Source organism: Lontra canadensis, unplaced genomic scaffold (assembly GCF_010015895.1).
Source record: "Lontra canadensis isolate GAN:19392208 unplaced genomic scaffold, GSC_riverotter_1.0 scaffold72, whole genome shotgun sequence".
Taxonomy (NCBI): domain Eukaryota; kingdom Metazoa; phylum Chordata; class Mammalia; order Carnivora; family Mustelidae; genus Lontra; species Lontra canadensis.
In genome coordinates, this window is record NW_022631066.1 from 7235009 (window position 1) to 7255330 (window position 20322).

At 36.6% G+C, this 20322-nt stretch overlaps 1 protein-coding gene across 3 annotated transcripts in view; it reads right to left on the bottom strand.

The window, feature by feature from the left end:
• Positions 1-3976, bottom strand: part of STAM (signal transducing adaptor molecule) — a 96055-nt gene extending 92079 nt beyond the window's left edge. For 2 of the 3 annotated variants that reach the window (XM_032880889.1, XM_032880893.1), the window contains exon 1: positions 3813-3976. In XM_032880889.1, the coding sequence (XP_032736780.1) occupies positions 3813-3852 (40 nt within the window). In that variant the 5' untranslated portion in view covers positions 3853-3976. The remainder of the gene's footprint in view (positions 1-3812) is intronic. The other variant, XM_032880892.1, reaches the window with a different exon arrangement.
• Between the last annotated feature and the right edge of the window lie 16346 nt (positions 3977-20322).

Consider the following 20322-nt stretch of genomic DNA (forward strand, 5'->3'; position numbering starts at 1 on the left):
TTTTTTTTTTTAAGATTTTATGTATTTACTTGACAGAGAGAGAGAGATCACAAGTAGGCAGAGAGGCAGGCAGAGAGAGAGGGGGAAGCGGGCTCCCTGCTGTGAGCAGAAAGCCCAATGCGGGGCTGGATCCCAGGACCCTGGGATCATGACCTGAGCTGAAGGCAGAGGCTTTAACCCACCAAGCCACCCAGGCGTCCCCAGAGTGTGAATTCTTAACACTAAGCTAAAGTGCCTAGTAAGGCTGCAAGGGGAAAAATGTCAAACAATTTCTAGAACTGAGCCTGAGGCTTGGTTCAACATCTGAAAGAAACAAAAAAGGAGAGGCCAAAAAGACTAGAAAGCACCTAAGCAGAAAATTAGAAAAGTTTGGTGTCCCAGAAAACAAGCGAATAGAGTATATCAAAGAGGAAAGCTAAGAGATCAACACAGAAATAGACTAGGAATCGACCATTAGATTTGGCAAGGTGGAACTCACTAGGGACTTTGAAATAAAAACTTGATGGAATAAGTTATCATTATAATTCAAGTTGAACTGAGCAAGGAATACAACATCCAAAATGAGTTTCATGTATTAAAAAAATGTTTGCTGAATGTTTTGTTAGTCCATATGCTTGGGATATAGTTTTGAGCAAACCCAAAATCCCTGTCTTCATGGAGCTCACATTCTAACAACACATTTCAGCACTTCTTACAGGGAAAAGCTATGGCCAATATTCTTCCTCTTTGTATAAAATGTCACATTATATAAATCAGTGAATTTCTGACTCACCAATTCAGTTTATGAATAAAGCTAAAGGCAGTTAATTTTGAAGAAATACAAATGTATACAACGTTAGGTGATAAATTAAATCAAGTGACTTAGTAGGAATACTTTAATGTCACATACTCATTGATGGACAAAGTGAGGAGGAGTGTTAAATTTATTCTACACACCATATTCTATATACGTTACTAGTAAAAAAAAATTAACATGGGAGTCTACTGGAGTCTTTCCAAGTATTATTTGTTGGGAGTCTATGACAGGTCTCCTCAGGATAACCTCTCACATTTTCATATATAGATCATGAGGAGTGAATTGATCCAAACACTAGAACCCAACTTTAAAAGGTAAGATTTCCTGGAGCAAAAGAATATCCTTAGTCTTACTGTCCAGCAGGCTCAAGTGAGGCAGTCTCAAACAAACATTTATGGGATGAGACACCTACTATGTGGCAACTAATAAAATAATTACGGAGCATAATACAGGATATAACTATCTTTAATACTAAATAATTTGGTAAAGACAAAAAGTGTTACAGGAGTTTGGAAAAGGGCGAAGATTTCAGTGGGCTTAAAGAGTGGTTCTCAGGTGGGAGCTATTTTGTGCCCCAGGGGACATTTAGTAATGTCTGAAAACTTTCAAAATCATGGAGGGGCTGCAGAGCTCAGGCAGGCTGCTAAACGTCCTACCTTGCACAGGACAGACCTCCACAACAAAGATATTTATCTCGTCCAAACCATCAATAGTGTCACTATTGAGAAATCCTAGACTAATCAGGAAATGATTCAGTAACAGGCTGGACTGAGCTGGCTGGACTGAGCTGGCGTTTAATCATGAGCACATGTAGGCACATGTAGAAATGTAGAAGAAATAAGTTAGAAGTGAAAGTATAAAAGCTAAAGGAGCCTACGTTTGAACTGACTGGTCTAGGTAATGGGAAAGAGTTTGATACTAAGAAATTTATTTAAACCCAACAGAAATGTGTGTTTAAAAGTCAGTAGGATAAAAAAGTGAATGCAGTTGGAAACTAGATTATATACAGTCATGAAAACGAGATAAAAGTTCTGGAAACAGAAGTAGGTATTAAGAAATTGTTATATTTTGAGCATTTGCCCTAGAAATCATTGTAATGTTATGAAACTGCTTGACAGCAGCAATCATGCCTTATTCATCACTCTCTTATGTCACTTAGACAATGTCATGTAAATATGGATCTTTCTAGACTTATGATGGGATCAGGTCTCAACAAACCTATAGTAAGTTGAAAATATCCTAAGCCAAAAATGCATGTAATTCACCTAACCTACCAACAGCTTAGACAGCCTACCTTAAGTGTGCTCAGAAAACTTACTTTAGCCTATAGTCAGGCTATATCATCTAACGTAAAGCCCATTTTATATATTTCATATAATTTATTGCATATAGTCTGCATATGCAGAATGATCTAAGTATATTGGTAGTTTACCCTCGTGGTTGCGTGCCTGACTGTGAGCTGCAGGTGGGTGCCGCTGCCTAGCATCATGAGAGACGATCATACCGACCGCATATGGCTTTCCCGGGAAAAGATCCAAATTCAAAATGCAAAGTACAGTTTCTACTGAATGCATATCCCTTTCGCACCATACTAAAGTTGAAAAATCATTAAGTTGAACTATTGTGAGTTGGGGACCATCTGTACTGCGTGCTAGTTGCTTACTGAATTAAATGCAAGTTTCCAATTGTTTATGAAGTATTGTTGGCTATCTCTAAAGTTCCATCCACTGCTGATTCAGGCCAGGCATATAAACTGGAATCAAAAATAGCGATCATTTAGTAGGTGACTACTATATAAAGGCACTGTAGTGGGCCCTTTACACATATTATTTCATTGAACCACAAACATAATGTACTTTTCCACTCTGTAAAGATGAATACTCTGGGACTCAAAGAGCTTCAGTGACTTGTCCATGATTTCACTATGAGCTAGGCCGTGCCCAAGATGGGACTGAACCCTCTTCTACTCTTAACCCAAACCTCCATGCCTCAATGACATGCTCTAAGGAAGAGTTAAAAAGCAAAAATCAACACCTGCTATTTCTAATTAAATTACACAAAATAACAAAAAGCAATTCCCTAAGGACGCCCTTATATTTCTTTACCACAGTAATTAGTCATGGTATTTGGCTTGCTTTCATTCCATACTTGTGTGCCAAAGTAGTTCCTAAGTGCATTCAAATCACCTCAAAATTCTACTCCAGGAAACTCAAAGTCTTGTCATTATTATCCTCAGACCCCGGGGTGGGGGGGGGGGGGCTAACCTGTTGAACTGGTATACTCAATACCCAAAACCAATGATTCAGAAAACAGAAAAACAAACAAAAAAGGCATTTCGAAATCAAAATAAATCAGCATTTTCAGATTTAAGGTCCTTTTCCTCACTTCTTAAAGTACTGAGACATAGTCTAAAGAACGCAGCACAATGGTCCTGAATTCGGTTTCAGTTGTTGCCAAGTATCCCATTTGCATCTCTCCCAACGTTTTTGAGAGTCTATCCTTAGCCAGAAGCTCTCTCCTCCCGTTACAATTACAAAAAAAAAAAAAGAAAGAAAGAAAAAGGACGTTAAAATCCCCTAAGGAAGCTAACCTAAAACATTCTCCTAGGTCCAAACGTTTAAATTCATCCAGGGAAACACTTTATTGGAGGGCTTATAATCCTACCCTAGGTGACATACTGCTCAGCTCTCTCAACTCCCTTCTTCCAGAAGCAGTGTCCCAGCACCAGACGCTACACCAGCTGTTCCTCCAAGGCCCTCCACACCAACCCTCTAAAGCAATTCTTTCGAAACCCACAGTCCTACTCTAAGGCCCACTTTGCAGGCTCTCTGAGTCCCATTCCTTTTTTAAAAAAAGGATGAGCCAAGCCCCCAACCTCCTCCAAACTCTTCAGGAAGGAGCCTCGGGAAAAGGGAAGCATTCAGCCCCGGCCAGGGGGTCAGGAAGGCAGCAGAGAGCGGGCAGGGTGGGCTTGCACTCCGGCTCAGGCTGGACAGGGAGCGGCAAAAGCACTTACCAACATCTTGATCGAAGGGATTGGTGGCAAAAAGAGGCATCTCCGCTGCGTGCCCAGGGGTCCGCAGGGATTCCCCCTCGACACCACGGGAGTCAGGGAGCGACGGAGGAATGAAGGCCCCTCAGGCAAAAATAAGCAATACAGACGGACGCCCCAAGGCAGGCGACAGCCCCACCTCTCACCAACCCCCCAGCAACCGCGGCAGCGGCAGCGGCGGCAACAGCGAAGGCGCAGACAAGGCCCCCCGCGAGGAGCCTGTCGGGAATCTAGACGACCTCGGCACTGCCTGCTCAAAACCTCCCCGGCACCTGCCCCGCCAAAATAGGTCCCACTAAAGCGCCCTCTCTGCCTGACTCCCCTTCTGACCGGTCATACCGGAGGGTGGGATTAATGCCTGCGTTTTCTGCTTTTGCTTTGGCCAGGAGTCTCCGGAGGACGGGGTCCTCCAGGCGCGCCGAAGCCGACTACAGAGCCCGGGAGTGAATCAGAGACTAAGAAAAAGGGTCGCGTGAGGGTTGAATGAGACCTGGTGCTCGTCCCTCGCTCGGTGGGCTGTCAGAATTTTATAGTCTCTATTGAGAGGGGATGGAAACTCCTTTATTGGGGGGTCTTCTAAGTTAAAAAGCCGTGGGTTCAGTTGTTGGCTGGGATGACAGAAAACTTGTTTGGATGAAGTCATGTGAGCTGAACCGATTGGCCCGAATCCTTATAGCGGGGAGTGTCAGGGCGCGCGGCTCCCTCGGAGAGGCTGAGGTAACGCTGGCACCTTCCCGGGAGTCCCTGAACGCCTCTGGCTTCTGAATCTCTGTCGAAAGCACTTCTAGCTGGGCGTTGGCACTACTGACTAACTGTGCAGTCACTAAGCAGTTGCGATGTTTGGGAAAATAAGTTTCGCACCCCAAGAATGCCAACGAGAGCCCCCCGCCCCCGCAAGACCGAGCAAAAATACCAAAACAAAACTGCAAATGGAGCTAGAAACTGATGAGGGATTCCTAACAACTTAGAATGTTTATTTAGTGATTTTATATGTAAATATCTAACAAATTATGCCTACGTCATGTGGAATTTTTAAGGCGCACCTAGAGGTTCTGTGTCCCACTTGGAACAAAGTAAGAGCATCTTGCACATAAATTGGAATCATGTAAATTACACCTGAATTAGAGCACTTACAAATGTAGCATGTAAACAAATATTTACCACTTGTCAGCGACAGGATTAGTATACAAAGAGTGCTTACAGAAATCATTAAAAATGAAATCTCGTTTTTATGTAAATTAAAGTAGCATTCAGATACCTTTTTGTCCGACAGGGATTGAAATGAGATACGGAGAATCATATACTCACGTTGTTGAATGAAGTGTAAATAAGGTAGTCCCCCTGAAGGAAATATCTGAGAGTCTGTTACAAAAACTTTTAGAAACGTAAACACCTTTAGACCCAGCAGTTCTACTTTTTGGAATTTATCATAAAGACATTCTTTAAGAACATGAACAATGACATTCGTGGCAACGTTGTTTATAATATCACAGCATTGTTAGCCACTAAAATGTCCAATATTAAGAGTTGGTAGAAATTACTTCACTTCTTGGTTCCTCAATTTTTCATCTGTGAGAAACAAATAATAATAGGGTTGTGAGGATCAAATGGATAAATACAAACCAAACCCTTGAGGTTTTAAGCCCTAAATTTATAGTAAGCATCAAATAAGTGTAAGAAATCGTTATAATTAATATTGGTTATTATAATTAATCATTATAAGTCCTTATAAATTACTAAATTATAGTACACACAATGTAAAAACTCCACAGCTGTTAGAGGTGATTATATAGATCTGTATTTTTGTAGAAAGACATCTAAATACTAAGTTTTTAAAAGCAGGTAACAAAAACATGTAAAATTACAAAATACCCCTGATTTTAAAGTCTGAAAGGAAATACATGAAAATATTATGACGTTTATCTCTGAGTGGTAAAATTTGGGATGACTTTTTGTTCTTTATGCATTTTATATTTTCCAGATACTTGAATAATGAGCCTATGTTTATTTCAGAAGCATAGTTAAAACACAACAACGTAGAAAATGTGATATGTTAGTATCACCAATTCTTAACATTTTAAGGAGCCAATGCCAAAAGTTTGTTTGTGTTTCATTATGGCAGGTATAAAATCCTAAAACATCACTGTTGATATGAGAAGCAGAACATTCTCTCTCAAAAAATGATTCTTGATGACTGGCCTGACAGAATCAAGTGACAACTTGTCCATCTTAAGTTTTTGAGCAGTGTCTGGGGGCACATTATCATCAACCTGGATCAAAGCCAAATATTTATGAAAATGCATTTGAATATGATTTGTGCTTCAGTAAGGAAACTGAATTATTCTATTGCCAGCTGTAAGCCAGTGATCAAATTGTTTTAGCCTTGATCATCAATATGTAAAAACAATGAGAACAGTGAAGGAATTAGTCTTGGTAGCATTATCCATGTCTTTTAACCTAGAAGAATTACTTTAGCTATGTGGGGCCTTTATGGTTAATATACTATAATAATAATTTTTAAATGTAGAACTTTTAATATTATTGTTTAACATAAAAGCAAAATATGAGAAGTGAAATGGGTTTGTATTTTGAGGTTAAGTTTCTGTTATAATCTTTTAAAACACAAACTGTGGGAGTTGTACTTTTAAGATTACCAAAGTTTTTTTTTTTTACATTTTTATTTGTTTATTTGAGAGAGAGAATAAGAGAGAGCACAACAGCTGGGTGAGGGGCAGAGAGAGAAGCACACTCTCCCCAAGCAGGGAGCCCAATGTGGGCTTGATCAAGGGACTCCAGGATCATGACCTGAGACTGAGCCACCCAGGCACCCCTAAGATTACCAATGCTTTTAAACTGTAGAGACTATATGTCAGTTTCACAGTAAAACATTTCTATAATATATGTTTACTAAGTTCTGTGGTTAATTTTAAAATGTTAAATCCCTTTTTTTTGTTTGATTTTGAAAATTCTACATTAAAAAAAGATAGCAATGTGCAAATGGAGTTTTTCCAGGAAAAAAAATCCATAGTTTTAACGTTTAGAAAAAGAAATACCCCAGGAACATTATTCATGCTAGTTCACACCCTCATCATCTCTTAGATGAAATATTACATCCACCTCCTACTATGTTTTTTTCTCCTTTCTTACTGCTATGGACTGATTTGCATTGCACCCAAATTCACAGTAAAGCCCTACCCCAAAATCTGATGGTATTTGGAGATGGAGCCTTTGGTAGAAAACTCAGTAATTATATTTAGATGACGTCTTGAGAGTGGAGCCCTCATGATGGGATTAGTGCCCTTTTAAGAATAGACACCAGGGAACTTGCTCTCTTTGCCTTGTGAGGACACAGAAGGGAAGCCAGGAATAGAGTTCTCACCAGAGCCTGATCATGCTGACAGCCTGATCTCAGACTTCAAGTTTCCAAAAACAAATTTCTGTTTTTTAAGTTTCCTAATCTATGATCATTTCTTAGGACAGCAGAGTTGACTAACACAACTACCTATCTCCAAACCATTCTCCAAACCCCCGCTGGAATGATTTGTTTTCTTTTCTCTTTTTTTTAAGATTTTTATTTATTTGACAGAGAGAAACAGAGACAGCACAAGTAGAGCAGCAGGCAGAGGGAGAGGGAGAAGCAAGCTCTCCACTGAGCTGGGAGCCCAATGCAGGGGTCAGTCCCAGGACCCTGGGATCATGGCCTGAGCTGAAGGCAGTCGCTTAACCGACTGTGCCACCCAGGTGCCTGGATTGATTTTTCTTTTTTCTTTCTTTTTTTTCTTTTTTTAGATTTTATTTATTTATTTGACAGAGAGAGAGAGAGATCACAAGTAGGCAGAGAGGCAGGCAGAGAGAGGAGGAAGCAGGCTCACCGCTGAGCAGAGAGCCCGATGCGGGGCTCAATCCCAGGACCCTGAGATCATGACCTGAGCCAAAGGCAGAGGCTTAACCCACTGAGCCACCCAGGCACCCCTGGAATGATTTTTCTAATACACAGATTTGATTGCATCATTCCTATAAAATTCTCACATGGTTCTTCAATAACCCAGTCATTCAGTACATATTTATGAATTCCTTATGTAAGCCAGGTACCATTCTGTATGCTGGAATAACATAAGGATAAATGTTCTATGAGATGACCTTTTTTGGAATATATCCTCTGGGGAATACAGTCATTAAGTAAGTAATTAAAGTAATTGCATGATTACAAGTGTGCAGAGTAGTCTCCTACCTTTAGGATTAAATTCTGATAATTTAGTAATTATATCCTTACTGAACTGGCTCCTAGTACCTCACCTCTTCAGTCTTTTTTCATAGTCTCTTACATTTCTGATGCTCCATGGTTTACATATCTTCAAACAAGCAACTTTTTCTGCCTTTCCTTCTCTGGTATACTTTCTCTAAACCTCTACTCAGATTTCACTTCCCAAAAGCCTTTTCTCGCTCAGTACCTGCTCTGTAATAGACATATACTAAATATGTTAATTAGTTGATTATTGGCCACCTCTGTGACAGCACTTAGTGGTACTATATTTGTTCCAGGTGTCTTTTGCCATATAGAAACCTCTCCAAACTTGCCTTAAGGCAACAATAATCGTTCTTTGATTACACATCAGAAATTTAGTCAGAGCTTTGCAGGCACAGATTGCTTCTCTTCCACGTGATCTCAGCAGAGGTGCCTCAAAGGCTGGAATGACTCTACACCTAAGGGTTGGCAATTGTTTGAAAACTTTTGCACTTAAATGTCTAGCAATTGATGCTGGCAGTTTGCTAGGTCACTGGAGCTGTCAGCTAGAACAACTATAAGGGACCTCCTATGTGTCTGCTTGGTTTCTCCCAACATATTGGACTGAGCATTCCAAGAGACAGGAAAAGGAAGCTGCTGGTTTTCCTAAAACAGGAAAAGGAAACTGTTAGTTTCCTAGGAGATAGGAAATGGGCACAGCATCATTTAGTCATATTCTATTGGACAAGCAGTCACAGTGCGTACACTGAAGGGGAAAGGAAAATCCAATTCTTGATGAAAGGAATATTAAAGAATTTGGAAACTATATTTGAAAGCAACCACAATACTGTAATTTTTTTTACTTGTTTGTATAGCATTAGTCTGTGACTCACTTATCTCTAGATTTCTACAGTAGATGTCCCATAAATATTTATTAAATGTAGTAAATAAATAAAATGTCATGATTAAAGTAGTATATTTCCAATGACATACTTATCATCCATGAGGCAATTTAACAGGATCTAGACTTATCTTTTTACTATAACCAAAAAGAACACTGAACAAAATATATGAATTGATTTCAAATATGGGACAAAAGATTGTAATCCCAAGGAGAAAGAAAACATGCATGAGCCCTGTGATTGCCATAGCTTTCTGCCTAGAGTCAGTTTCTGGACTATGCTATAGATAGGGGAAACTCAAAAGGAACCAAATGGTCTTACTGTATTAAGGAGAGAAAAATCAGAGTTTGAATAGGCTAAGGGGTAAGAATTTGGAAGACAGAATACTAGGAGGGCACTATGTAGAGAAAGAGCTCCAGAAATCTGTATAGGAGTTCCCTTGAGACTATGGTTGAATGCTAATCTAGTCATGGGTCAGGTAGAGTTCTACAAGTGTAGGTAAAGAACTTTCAAGGAAAGAGCTATTCCCATGGAACCAAGATCTGAAAAATCCCAAGAGTTCATACAAGTCCAGGAATCATTTGAGTTCTCAAAGCCAGAGGGAAGAGACCTAACTGAATATATTGGGTGGTTAATAAATAACCCCCAAAAGGTAATGTCTTAGATGTCAGGAGTAGCCTGAAAGAGAAGGCTACTCTAGGTCTGCTCCAAAAAAGCTTAAAAAGTACCTCTTGAAAAAAATTGACATAACTTAAATGGAGGGTAAAACAAAGTATGAAACTTAAATACAACAAATTCAACATTCAAATATAACATTCAAAAATGTAAAATGGCTAGACTCCAATAAAAAATTACTGAACACATGAAGGCCCAAGAAAATATGACCAGTTACTAGTAGGGCATGCAGTCCATAGGAACCTCCAGAAATTTAAAAAATGATTGAACTAACACAGAAATGTTTGAAGAACTATTATAGCCATGGTAAATAAAGTTAAGGATTTACAAAGATGTACATAATGAGGAGAGAAAATAAAATCAAAAAGAATCAAATGGAAATTCTACAGCTAATCTAATACCTATAATGAAATTCACTAAATAGGATTAACAGGTTGGACACTGCAGAAGAAAAGATAGAGCAACTGGAAGATACAGCAACAGAAATTATACAGATTGAAACACAGAGGGAAGACAAAAAAGTCTTCAATGACCTATAATAAAATATGAAACAATATAATGTGTAGAGTTTCATAGCAAGAAAAATAGGAAAGAAAAAATTTAATTACAAATTTTCCCCAAATGTAATGAAAACTCTATTTCCACAGATCTGAGAGTATAAGTGAATCCCAATCATAACTAACAACAATAAAACATCCACCAAGGCACAGCACGACCAAACTGCTGAAAATCAGTGATAAAGACAAAATCTTGAAGGCATTTGGAAAACATAAAGACAAATAGGAATAAAGAATTAAAATAGACTTCTAATAAAACTATGTGAGATAAAAACAAACAAAAAAACAGTGGAACATTACCTTTAAAGTCCTGAATTTTAAAAATGTCAACCTAGAATTCTCTATCAGCAAAAATATTTTACAAAACCAAAGGTGAAATAAATATTTACAAAAAAAAAAAATTCATCACCAGCAGATCTACACAATAAAAGATGTTAAAACATACAAATAAAAACAATTTTAGGCAAAGGAGTGTGGTATCTATGATATAGATCTTCACATAGACATTGAAGAACATTAGAATGTTCATGTGTGAATAAATATAGAAGACATTTCTATTATTAAATTTATTTAAGAACAAAACATTTTAAATTTTAAGAATATTTAAGATATAAAATTTAAAAACAAAAATATCAACTGTATATATTGGAGTTGATAACATAGGTAGAAATAAAAGGAAAATAGCACAAAAGATGGCAGGAAGAAAATAGAAATGTAGGGTTGGAGGATTCCTTACATTATATATAAAGTGGTATAAATATGATTTGAAAAGATTGCGTTAAGTTCAAAATGCGTAACATAAGCCCTAGAGCCATAGCACCCCCAAAGAAAATCAAGCAAAGGGGTATAGATAGGACAATGGTGGAAATAAGTGAAACTTTTTAAAAAATTCAAATAATTTTTTAAAAGGCAGTAAAAGAAGAAAAAATGGGACAAATAGCAGATTTAGATACAACTATATTAATAACTACGTTAAATACAAAAATCTACACATTCCAATTAAAAGATAGAGTCATCCTTGGGGCACCTGGGTGGCTCAGTGGGTTAAGCCTCTGCCTTTGGCTCAGGTCATGATCAGGGTCCTGAGATCAAGCCCCACATCTGGCTCTCTGCACAGCAGGGAGCCTGCTTTCCCCTCCTCTCTCTGCCTGCCTCTCTGCCTACTTGTGATCTCTCTCTCTCTCTGTTAAATAAGTCAATAAAGTCTTAAAAAAAGCAAAAGGTAGAGATTGTTAGACTGCATTTTAAAAAAGCAAGATCCAGCTAGATGATGTATTATATAAGAAATTTGTTTTAAAAATAAAGTCAAAGTTACGTTAAAAGTAAAAAAGTAGGAAAAAGGTATATTTGGGAAAAAATTTTTTTAAAATTTTTTAAAAAAGGTATATCTTGAAAATACCAAAGAAAGTTCTGGTTATAGTAATATCAAACCAAATAAATTGAAAAAAGGAAACTTTCCAAGGATAGTGAATGACAATTCATAGTAATGAAGGGATCAACTAATCAAGAAATATTAAATATGTATCAACCTAATAACAGAACTTTAAAAAAAGGATACAAAAAGGAAAAATTGATTCATCCATAGTTTGTGTTGTCTGTCTTTTTTTCAAAGATTTATTTAAGGGAGAGCATGAGCACAGGTCAGGGAGAAAGGGAGAGAGAAACTTTTTAGCAGACTCCTCACTGAGCTCTGAGCTAATTCAGGGCTTGATCTCATGACCCTGAGATTATGATCTGAGCACAAACAAAGAGTTGGATGCTTAACCAACTGTACCACCCAGGGGTCCCTGTATTGCCTATTTCAACATTATTTTCTCAGGTAAAGATAGAACAAATAGAAAGGATGATTAACTTGACTTACCTAATATTTATGATGGCCCTGCCAGTCATGCATTTTTGTGAAAGGGACACAGAACATTAAGAAAAGGACAATATGCTGGACCTTAAAATGACTTCATATAATTTAAAGTATAAAATCATATAGATTTTGTTCCTTGACTAAAACAGAATTAATTTAGGAATATAAGAAAAAGTTATCTGGAAAATTGCAACTTATGTAAAGATTGACCCATGCAGTTATAAATAACTTATGTGTCAAAGAAAAATCAAAAAATATTTGAACTGGATGAAAGTGAAAACAACACATCAAAATTTGTGCAATGCAGTTATGTCGCCTAGAGGAATACTTCAAGCATTAGATAATAGGAAAGAAAAATCGAACATGAATCCTTTAAGATAAAAAAAGAATTCAAGGGCACCTGGGTGGCTCAGTTGGTTAAGCATTTGCCTTCAGCTCAGGTCATGATCTCAGGGTCCTGGGATTGAGCCCTGCATCAGGCTCCCTGCTCAGCCTCCTTCTCCATCTCCCTTTTCATCTCCCCCTGCTTGTACTTTATCTCTCCTCTCTCAAATAAATAAATAAAATGTTAAAGAAAAAAAGAATTGAAAATAAGTAGAAAAAAGACATAATAAAGACAACAGAAATCAATGAAATTAAACACAAAGGGAAAATTAAAACCAAATTTAATCCTCTAAAAAGATTAATAAAATGGGTAAAACTCTACTTAGATTAAAAGAGAATACACAAATTACCAGTATAAGGAATGAAAGAAGCAACATGACTACGTATCCTGTAATTAAAACATTATAGGAATTAAATGATACTAAATTAAAACACTCATAAAGGAATATTCTTAAACTCTATGCCAATAAATTTGAGAACGTAGATGAAGTGGGGGAAAAAAAAAACTCTTGAAAGATACAAATGGCCACAACTGGATCAATAAGAAACGGAAAAACTGAAAAGATATATATCAATAACAGAAATTAAATTCTTCATTAAAAACACTCTATAAAGTCTCCAAGCCTAGGAGTTCAATAGTTATTTCTAATTCATCAATCTTGTAAGGAAAAAATAATATCAAACCTATACAAAATCTTTCAGAAAATAAACCATGAAGGAAAAATTTCCTGCTTATTTTATGAGACCAACATTACCCTGATAGCAAAATCAAATCAAAGAACATACAAGAAAACTTCAAACAATATCCTTCATAAACATAAATATAATAATCCTTTAAAAATAGAGATTTACAGCAATATATAAAAACAAAAATGCATCATGACCAAGTAGAGTTATCTTAGGAATACAAAGTTACGTTAGCATTTAAAAATCAACACAGTTCACCATTTTAACAGAATGTAAGAGAAAAACCATATGATAATCTCAACAGTTGCAGGAAAATATTTGAGAAAGTTCAAAAATCTTTGTGATAAAAACTGAGCAAACTAAGACTAGAAGAAAACTCTCGACCTGACAAAAAGCATCTTCAAAAAACTTAGAGCTAACATCTTACCCAATGGTGAAGGAAAATGGTGTTTCCATGATAAACAGCAATACAAGTGTGTCCATTTCACACTACAGTTAAATATTAATATATATATAGTACTACAGACAAGAAAAAAAATAAATAGGTATTGGTTCCAGACTTCACCTTTGGTCTAGATGGAGTAACACAGGCTAGATTTATCCTCCTGCCTAAAACAAGTGGACAACTAGACAAAATACATGAACAACAGTTCTCGTGACACTGGACATCAGACAACAAAGGACAATGATCACTGAAAGATGGGACACAAATGACATTAGTCTTAGGATTGCCCTAGCTTACTGCCTGGATAGATTTCTCAGGCCATCACATATAATGTCAGTCTCCTTGAGATGGGGAAACAAAGCTGGGAGTCCAGAGGAACCAGGGCTGAAAAAGTTTGCAAGAAAGAGTACCTGAGACATGCTGGAACACAAAAATATCCATCAGTTGAGAAGATAAAATATATAGTGTCTGACATCCAATAAAAAATTAGCAAGCGATCTCTAAGAAACCTCTAAACATAAGACTATATCATGGTATATAAAGATATGCCATGCTAACACTAATCAAAAAAAGCTGAAATATCTATATTAATATCAGACAAAGTAGGTTTCAGTTCAGGGAATATTACCAGAGATACAGAATGTCACTTTATAATGAAAAGGGGTTAAATAAGAGAACATGACCTATATGGTTTTGCATATAATAACAGAAGTTCAGAGAACATAAATTAAAAGCTGATGGAACTTCAAGGAAAAATCAACAATTCCACAATTACTGTTCAAAATTTCAACTCCCTGTTTTTGTTTCGTTTTTTTAAAGAGAGAGCACAGTCATGTGCCAGTGGAGAGAGAGGGAGAGGGAATTTTTAATTTTGCTTATTTATTTGACAGACAGAGATCACAAGTAGGCAGAGAGGCAGGCAGAGAGAGAGGAGGAAGCAGGCTACCTGCTGAGCAGAGAGCCCGATGTAGGGCTCAATCCCAGGACTCTGGGATTATGACCTGAGCAAAGGCAGAGGCTTAACCCACTGAGCCACCCAGGCGCCCCTTCCCTGTTTAAAAGTGAAAGAACAAATAGACAAAATTAGTAAGGCTGTAGAAGACTTGAACAATACTATTAACTAACTTGACTTAATTGAAATTGATAGAACACTACAACTAATGAGAACTCAATACATATTGTTTTCAAGTACTCATGACATATAAAAACAAATCTCAATTTAAAAGGATTCAAGTCATACAAAATATGTTCTCTGACCACAATGGAATAAAATTAAAAATAAATAATAGAAGAAAACTTAAAAGTCACCAAATATTTGAAAACTAACACACTTCTAATTAACGGTTGGTCAAAGGAAAAATAAAAATGGAAATTAGTGACTATTTTGATATAATGAAAATGAAAACATCAAAATTTGTGGAAAGCAGTTAAAGCAGTATTTGGAGGGATATTTATAATATAACGATAACGTGTACGCTAGAAAAGAAGAAAGGTCTCATCAGTTATCTCAGCTTTCATTTTAGGAATCTAGAAAAAAATGCTAAATGAAACCTAAAATAAGCAGAAGAAAATAAGTGATTAACATCAAAGAGAAAAAGAAATGAAAGCAGGAAAACAATAGGGAAAATAAAACTATAAGGTTTTTGAGGAGATAAATAAAATTGATAAAACTATAGTCAGAATGATGAGAAAAATAGAAAAGATACCAATTACCAACTTCAGGAATGAGGAAAGGAACCATTATAGATATTAAAAACATAAAAAGGGAATATTATGACCAACTTTATACTCATAAATTGAATAACTTAGAGGAATTCCTTTCAAGGCACAAATTACTAAAGCTCAAAAAGAAATAGTTAACTTCAATAGACCTATTTCTACTAAAGAAATGTAATTGCTTATTAAGAACCTTCAACAAAATTAATTGCAGGCCTAGATGAATTCCCTGGGGATCACAAGAAGTATGAGGAAACTGGGGGGTGGGATTGATAGGCTATTTTTATTATTTTGAGGGTAGTGATAGTTTCATTGATGTACATATATGTCAATACTTACCAAATGGTACACTTTAAATATGAACAGATTATTGTACGTTAATTAGACCTCAATAAAGAAATTAAAATTGCCAGAAATTTATCCTTCACACTTTAGTTTTGATGAAAAATTTTAGATAATCATTTAAAATATGAGTGAAGGCAAAAGTGTTTGAAAACCAAGGCCTCATTCCCCAAAAACCAGATTGCCCCAGCCTCTCCTAACAGATAATTCTGGAAGAGCTCCTTCTTGGTTTAACATCTTTTTTGAGCAGATTGGGCCAATCTGTCTACTGCCATGGTTTATAAATAGCCTTTTCACAGCAAACCACAGTTTTATAATAAATATAAACTCCCTTTGTTATACTTCAGCTTGTCAATTCCACTTTTTGCCCCCTTTCCTATTATAAAGATCATATGTTTTCTTTAACTTAATAACTGCCAAACAATGGGTAACTAGATCAGCAGCCCTCACCAGCTGGTCTGGGTTTATAATGACTCCGCTGAATCAGTCTGCAGCTGGTATATACCAAAGGACCTTTGAAAAGATCCTCACCAAGGAATCTGCTCCACTTCAGTCTTCACACCTTCAAAGACTTTCCAGAGGCTTTCATGCATATTAAAATAAGCCACAGATTTTTAAAACAGGTGACTCCAGTTTTGAAAGTAGTTCATTTCTTGGAACAATGAAAAATGTATATGCTTGCTGTAGGGACATTGATAGGAAGAAAAAAAGGCACCTTCATTCTAAGTTCCCTGTACTGTATCTGTGTCCATATAGAAAATGTTCTTAAAAGGAGCAATTAAAATACTATTTTTTTATATTTAGTCCAACATAATCAATGTTTATGATAGCATATGTGTTTAGTTTCATTTTATTGATCACTTTTGTAAGGTATGAACTAGTTCTTCAGGAATGAAGTTCTCATTTATAATAATACACCTATAGAACTAAAGGATTTTACTTAAGAAGATTTGACTTTTTCAGCTGACGGCCTAGAACCAAGTCTGTATGATTAATTCTGTTTTAGAGAACATTCTAGATAAGCTCTAGATAAGACATCAATAAAAAAATCAAATTAACTCCAGTTTTCTTCCAAGCTACAGTGTTCAATTTACCATTTTCTACAGTAATGCCTCTGTGTTGAAGAAGTTTCTTAGTCTTCACATTCTTTTTCTTCTTTTTTTCTCATTCTTTTTCTTTGTGTTTGTTTTTAACTATACTTCCACTGCTCACTTGGGTTGTCCTTTACAAATACTCTCCTCCTGAATCTACTCACTTTCTTTCCTCTCATAATCATTCTGTGATACTTACAAATACATTGTTAAAATTCCCATTCTTCCCCCAGACAAAACATATACAAGCATAAGTAAAAACAGAAGATAATATATAATTAGCTGCTAAAATGCCTGACATGTTATTTGTACAAACTATTTTATCTGGGGAAGAATAAGGGTCCACTAAAAGTTGAAGTGGCAGGGAAAGCCACTTGAAAGAACGGGTATTATATGCAACCTTGGAGGGTGAATGAGATTTATACAAACAAGAAGAAAGGGAAAATAGCAGTTTGGTAGGATGAAAAGAATGCAGGATTTGGATTAAAGGTTATCCAGATAAGTTTATGGACAATTGAACAGACGTGCTTGGTTGAATCACAGTATTTTGGTGACAGGTACCTACTGAGAGAAAATGTTTGATCAGCTCCCTTGGGCTCAGGTTATAATAGAAAATTCAGAAGTCAAGCGGAGTAATCAGTTTTTATCTTAAACGCAAGGATTACTCTCCACTGATTGATAAAATAAAAGATGTTTTGAGAAATCAAACAAAGTTATATGTAAAAATGCTACTTCAAAGTTTCTTTGTTGTCAAGACACCTCACTTTGAATTAAGTTCCCTACCTCAACTTTCTGTTCCCTACCTCAAACTATCTCTACCTCCATCTCCTTCATTCTCATCTGAGAAAGAAGTGTCTTTTTTTTTTTTTTGAAAACTAATTCCTCTATCTTTTTAATCTCTTACCTTTCCACAGTCAGAGGGATTTTGCTTCATAAATAGCCTAGTTTGCGTAGACAGTCGATCTCTCAGTATTTTATGGCACCTTCATTAAGCAAATAAACAGAACCCTTTCTTCGATTCTGTTGTGTTTCAAGAGATCTCATTCATTCCCCTGTTCATGCTGACTGTCAACCTAATTCTGGCCTTTCTTTCTTCTCTCCTAGAAGACAATTGATGTCATTTCCTGCTGCCTAATTCATCTTTGAAAAGAGGTTTCTTTAACTTGATTTTCCTTCACACAAGTCTTCAGAAGTTCGCTGCTGCCTTTTAAAATAGAGTGGTCCTCGATGTTTCTATTCTGTCCTTCTGATCATTTTAAGATTTAGTCAAACTGCACAATTCACTTTTCCTCAAGCTTGTGGTTTGTCCTGCCTGCATGTTCATGGTGAGCCCTCAGCTTGCCTCTTTCAACCTGTCTTTTGGAATCAAGTATTCAAGGGTGATTTCTTGCACAAAGCCTTTTCTGAGATTAGACAAGATTGGGCGTGTTTAGGGTGGTATGGCTGTAGACACAAAGCCTTTTCTGATCTCCAAACAAGTCACATTTCTTGACAGGTCTTTAACTTTCATAGCACTTTGTGATCCACTTTTTAAATTTTACTCCACAAGTTTATTTTACTCTGCATACTGATGGATGCATGGATTATTTTCAGTTAGAGGTTACTATGAATAAAGCTGCCCTGAAAGTTTAAGTCCAAATCTGTGTGGACCTCTTTTTGTTCTCTTGGTTAAATAACTAGTAATGAATTTGTTGGGTCATATGGTAAACAAGGGAATGTTGACCTTTTAAGGAAATTACCAAACTGTTTTCCAAAGTGTTATTCTCTTTAGCCATATAGGAGAATGCCAATTACTACACATCCTTGCCAACATTTAAAATATTAGATGTAGTGCTATCTCACAGCAGGTTTGATTTGCATTTTCCCTAAAGACTAATAAGATCGGCTATCTTTGCATATGCTATTGTTATTTCTCTATCTTCTTTGCAAAGAGTCTATTAAAATCTTTTGCTCATTTAAAAAAAAATCAGGTTGTTGTATTATTGAGTTGTAAAGAATCTTTATATCTTCTGTATACGTGTTCCTTGTCAGATCCATGTATTGAGAAAATCACCTTTTAAATGTTGTCTTTGGAATTACAGAAGTTTTATGTTTCAATGATGTTCTGTCTTTTCCTTTATAATCAATGATTTTTTATTATTGGTTCTAAGAAATCTTTGCCTTCCCCAAGGTCACAGTGATTCTGTTTTCTATTTTATACTTTTTTAATAAAAGTTTTATACTTTTAGTTTTATATTTAGGTCTGTGATCCATATCAAATTAATACTTGGTGTATGGTGTGAGGTAAGGGTCAAGGTTTGTTTTTTTTTTTTCATGTGGATATCCAGTTATTTCAGCTCTATTTATTGAAAAGACATACTGAGTCATCTTTGTTGAAAATCAACTGTCTATATATATATATATATATATATGGCCCGGGACTCTTTTCTCTCTTATTGATTTGTCTATCCTTATGCTTACCACACTGTCTTGTACACTGTAGTTTTTTTACACTGTCTTGAAAACAAGTATGTGTCTCAACTTTGTTCTTCTTAAACATTTCTGTATAAATTTTAGAGATACCTGTCAAATTAAAGCAATATATATTCTGCTGGCATTTGGGGAGAACTGACATTTTAACCATATCATCTTCCAATTCATCTTCCAATTCCAATGGCTTCCAATGGATAGCCATTAATTTAAGTCTGATTTCTCTTGACGGTAATTTATGGTTTTCAGTGTACAGGTCTTACACTTTTTGTTAAATTTATCCTTATATATTTCATGTTTTTGGATGCTGATGAGCAGTCTATGGTTTTATTTTAAATTTCACTCTCCAGTTTTCTTTTCTGTAGAAAACAATTTGTGTTCCAGTAGCTTTTTAACGGAGTCCTTAGGCTTCTCTAATTATTATAGTGTTGTCATTTGCAAATAGTTTTATTTCTTCCATTCCAAATTAAATGTCTTTAAAAATAGTCGTTCATAGTTCTCATCAAATTTAAACATTTTCAGCCATTATTTCTTCCCCAGGCACATTTTAGCCTACCCTCCCCCCCCCCCCCCCCGCCCCCAATTAGGACGTCTTTCTCAAAATTATCTGTTTCCCAAGCAGGCCAGTAGTGCCTCCTGAATCAGGAGCCCAGAGCCCAGATCACGACGGAGGGATGAGTCCTTTCTTCTGGTTGGTGACCTCTCCCACGTGACTCCATACCCTGTGGAGCTACTGGACTCCGACTGTGTGGTCTTTTGGTGGTCGCCCCCTGCACAGGGCCAGGCTTAGTTTCCAGGAGCACAGCCTAACAAACACGTAGCTTCCACAGGCCGAAGCAGAATTTCTTTTCTAAGGGGGGCACCTGGGTGGCTCGGTGGGTTAATCCTCTGCCTTCGGCTCAGGTCCTGATCCCAGGGTCCTGGGATGGAGCCCCGCATCAGGCTCTCTGCTCAACAGGGAGCCTGCTTCTCCCTCTCTCTCTGCCTGCCTCTCTGACTACTTGTGATCTCTCTCTGTCAAATAAATAGAATAAAATTTTTAAAAAAATTCTTTTCTAAGGATCAGCAGAGATCTGAGTCACCAGAATGGTGCTAATACGCTAATTTGGGGGGACTCAAACTG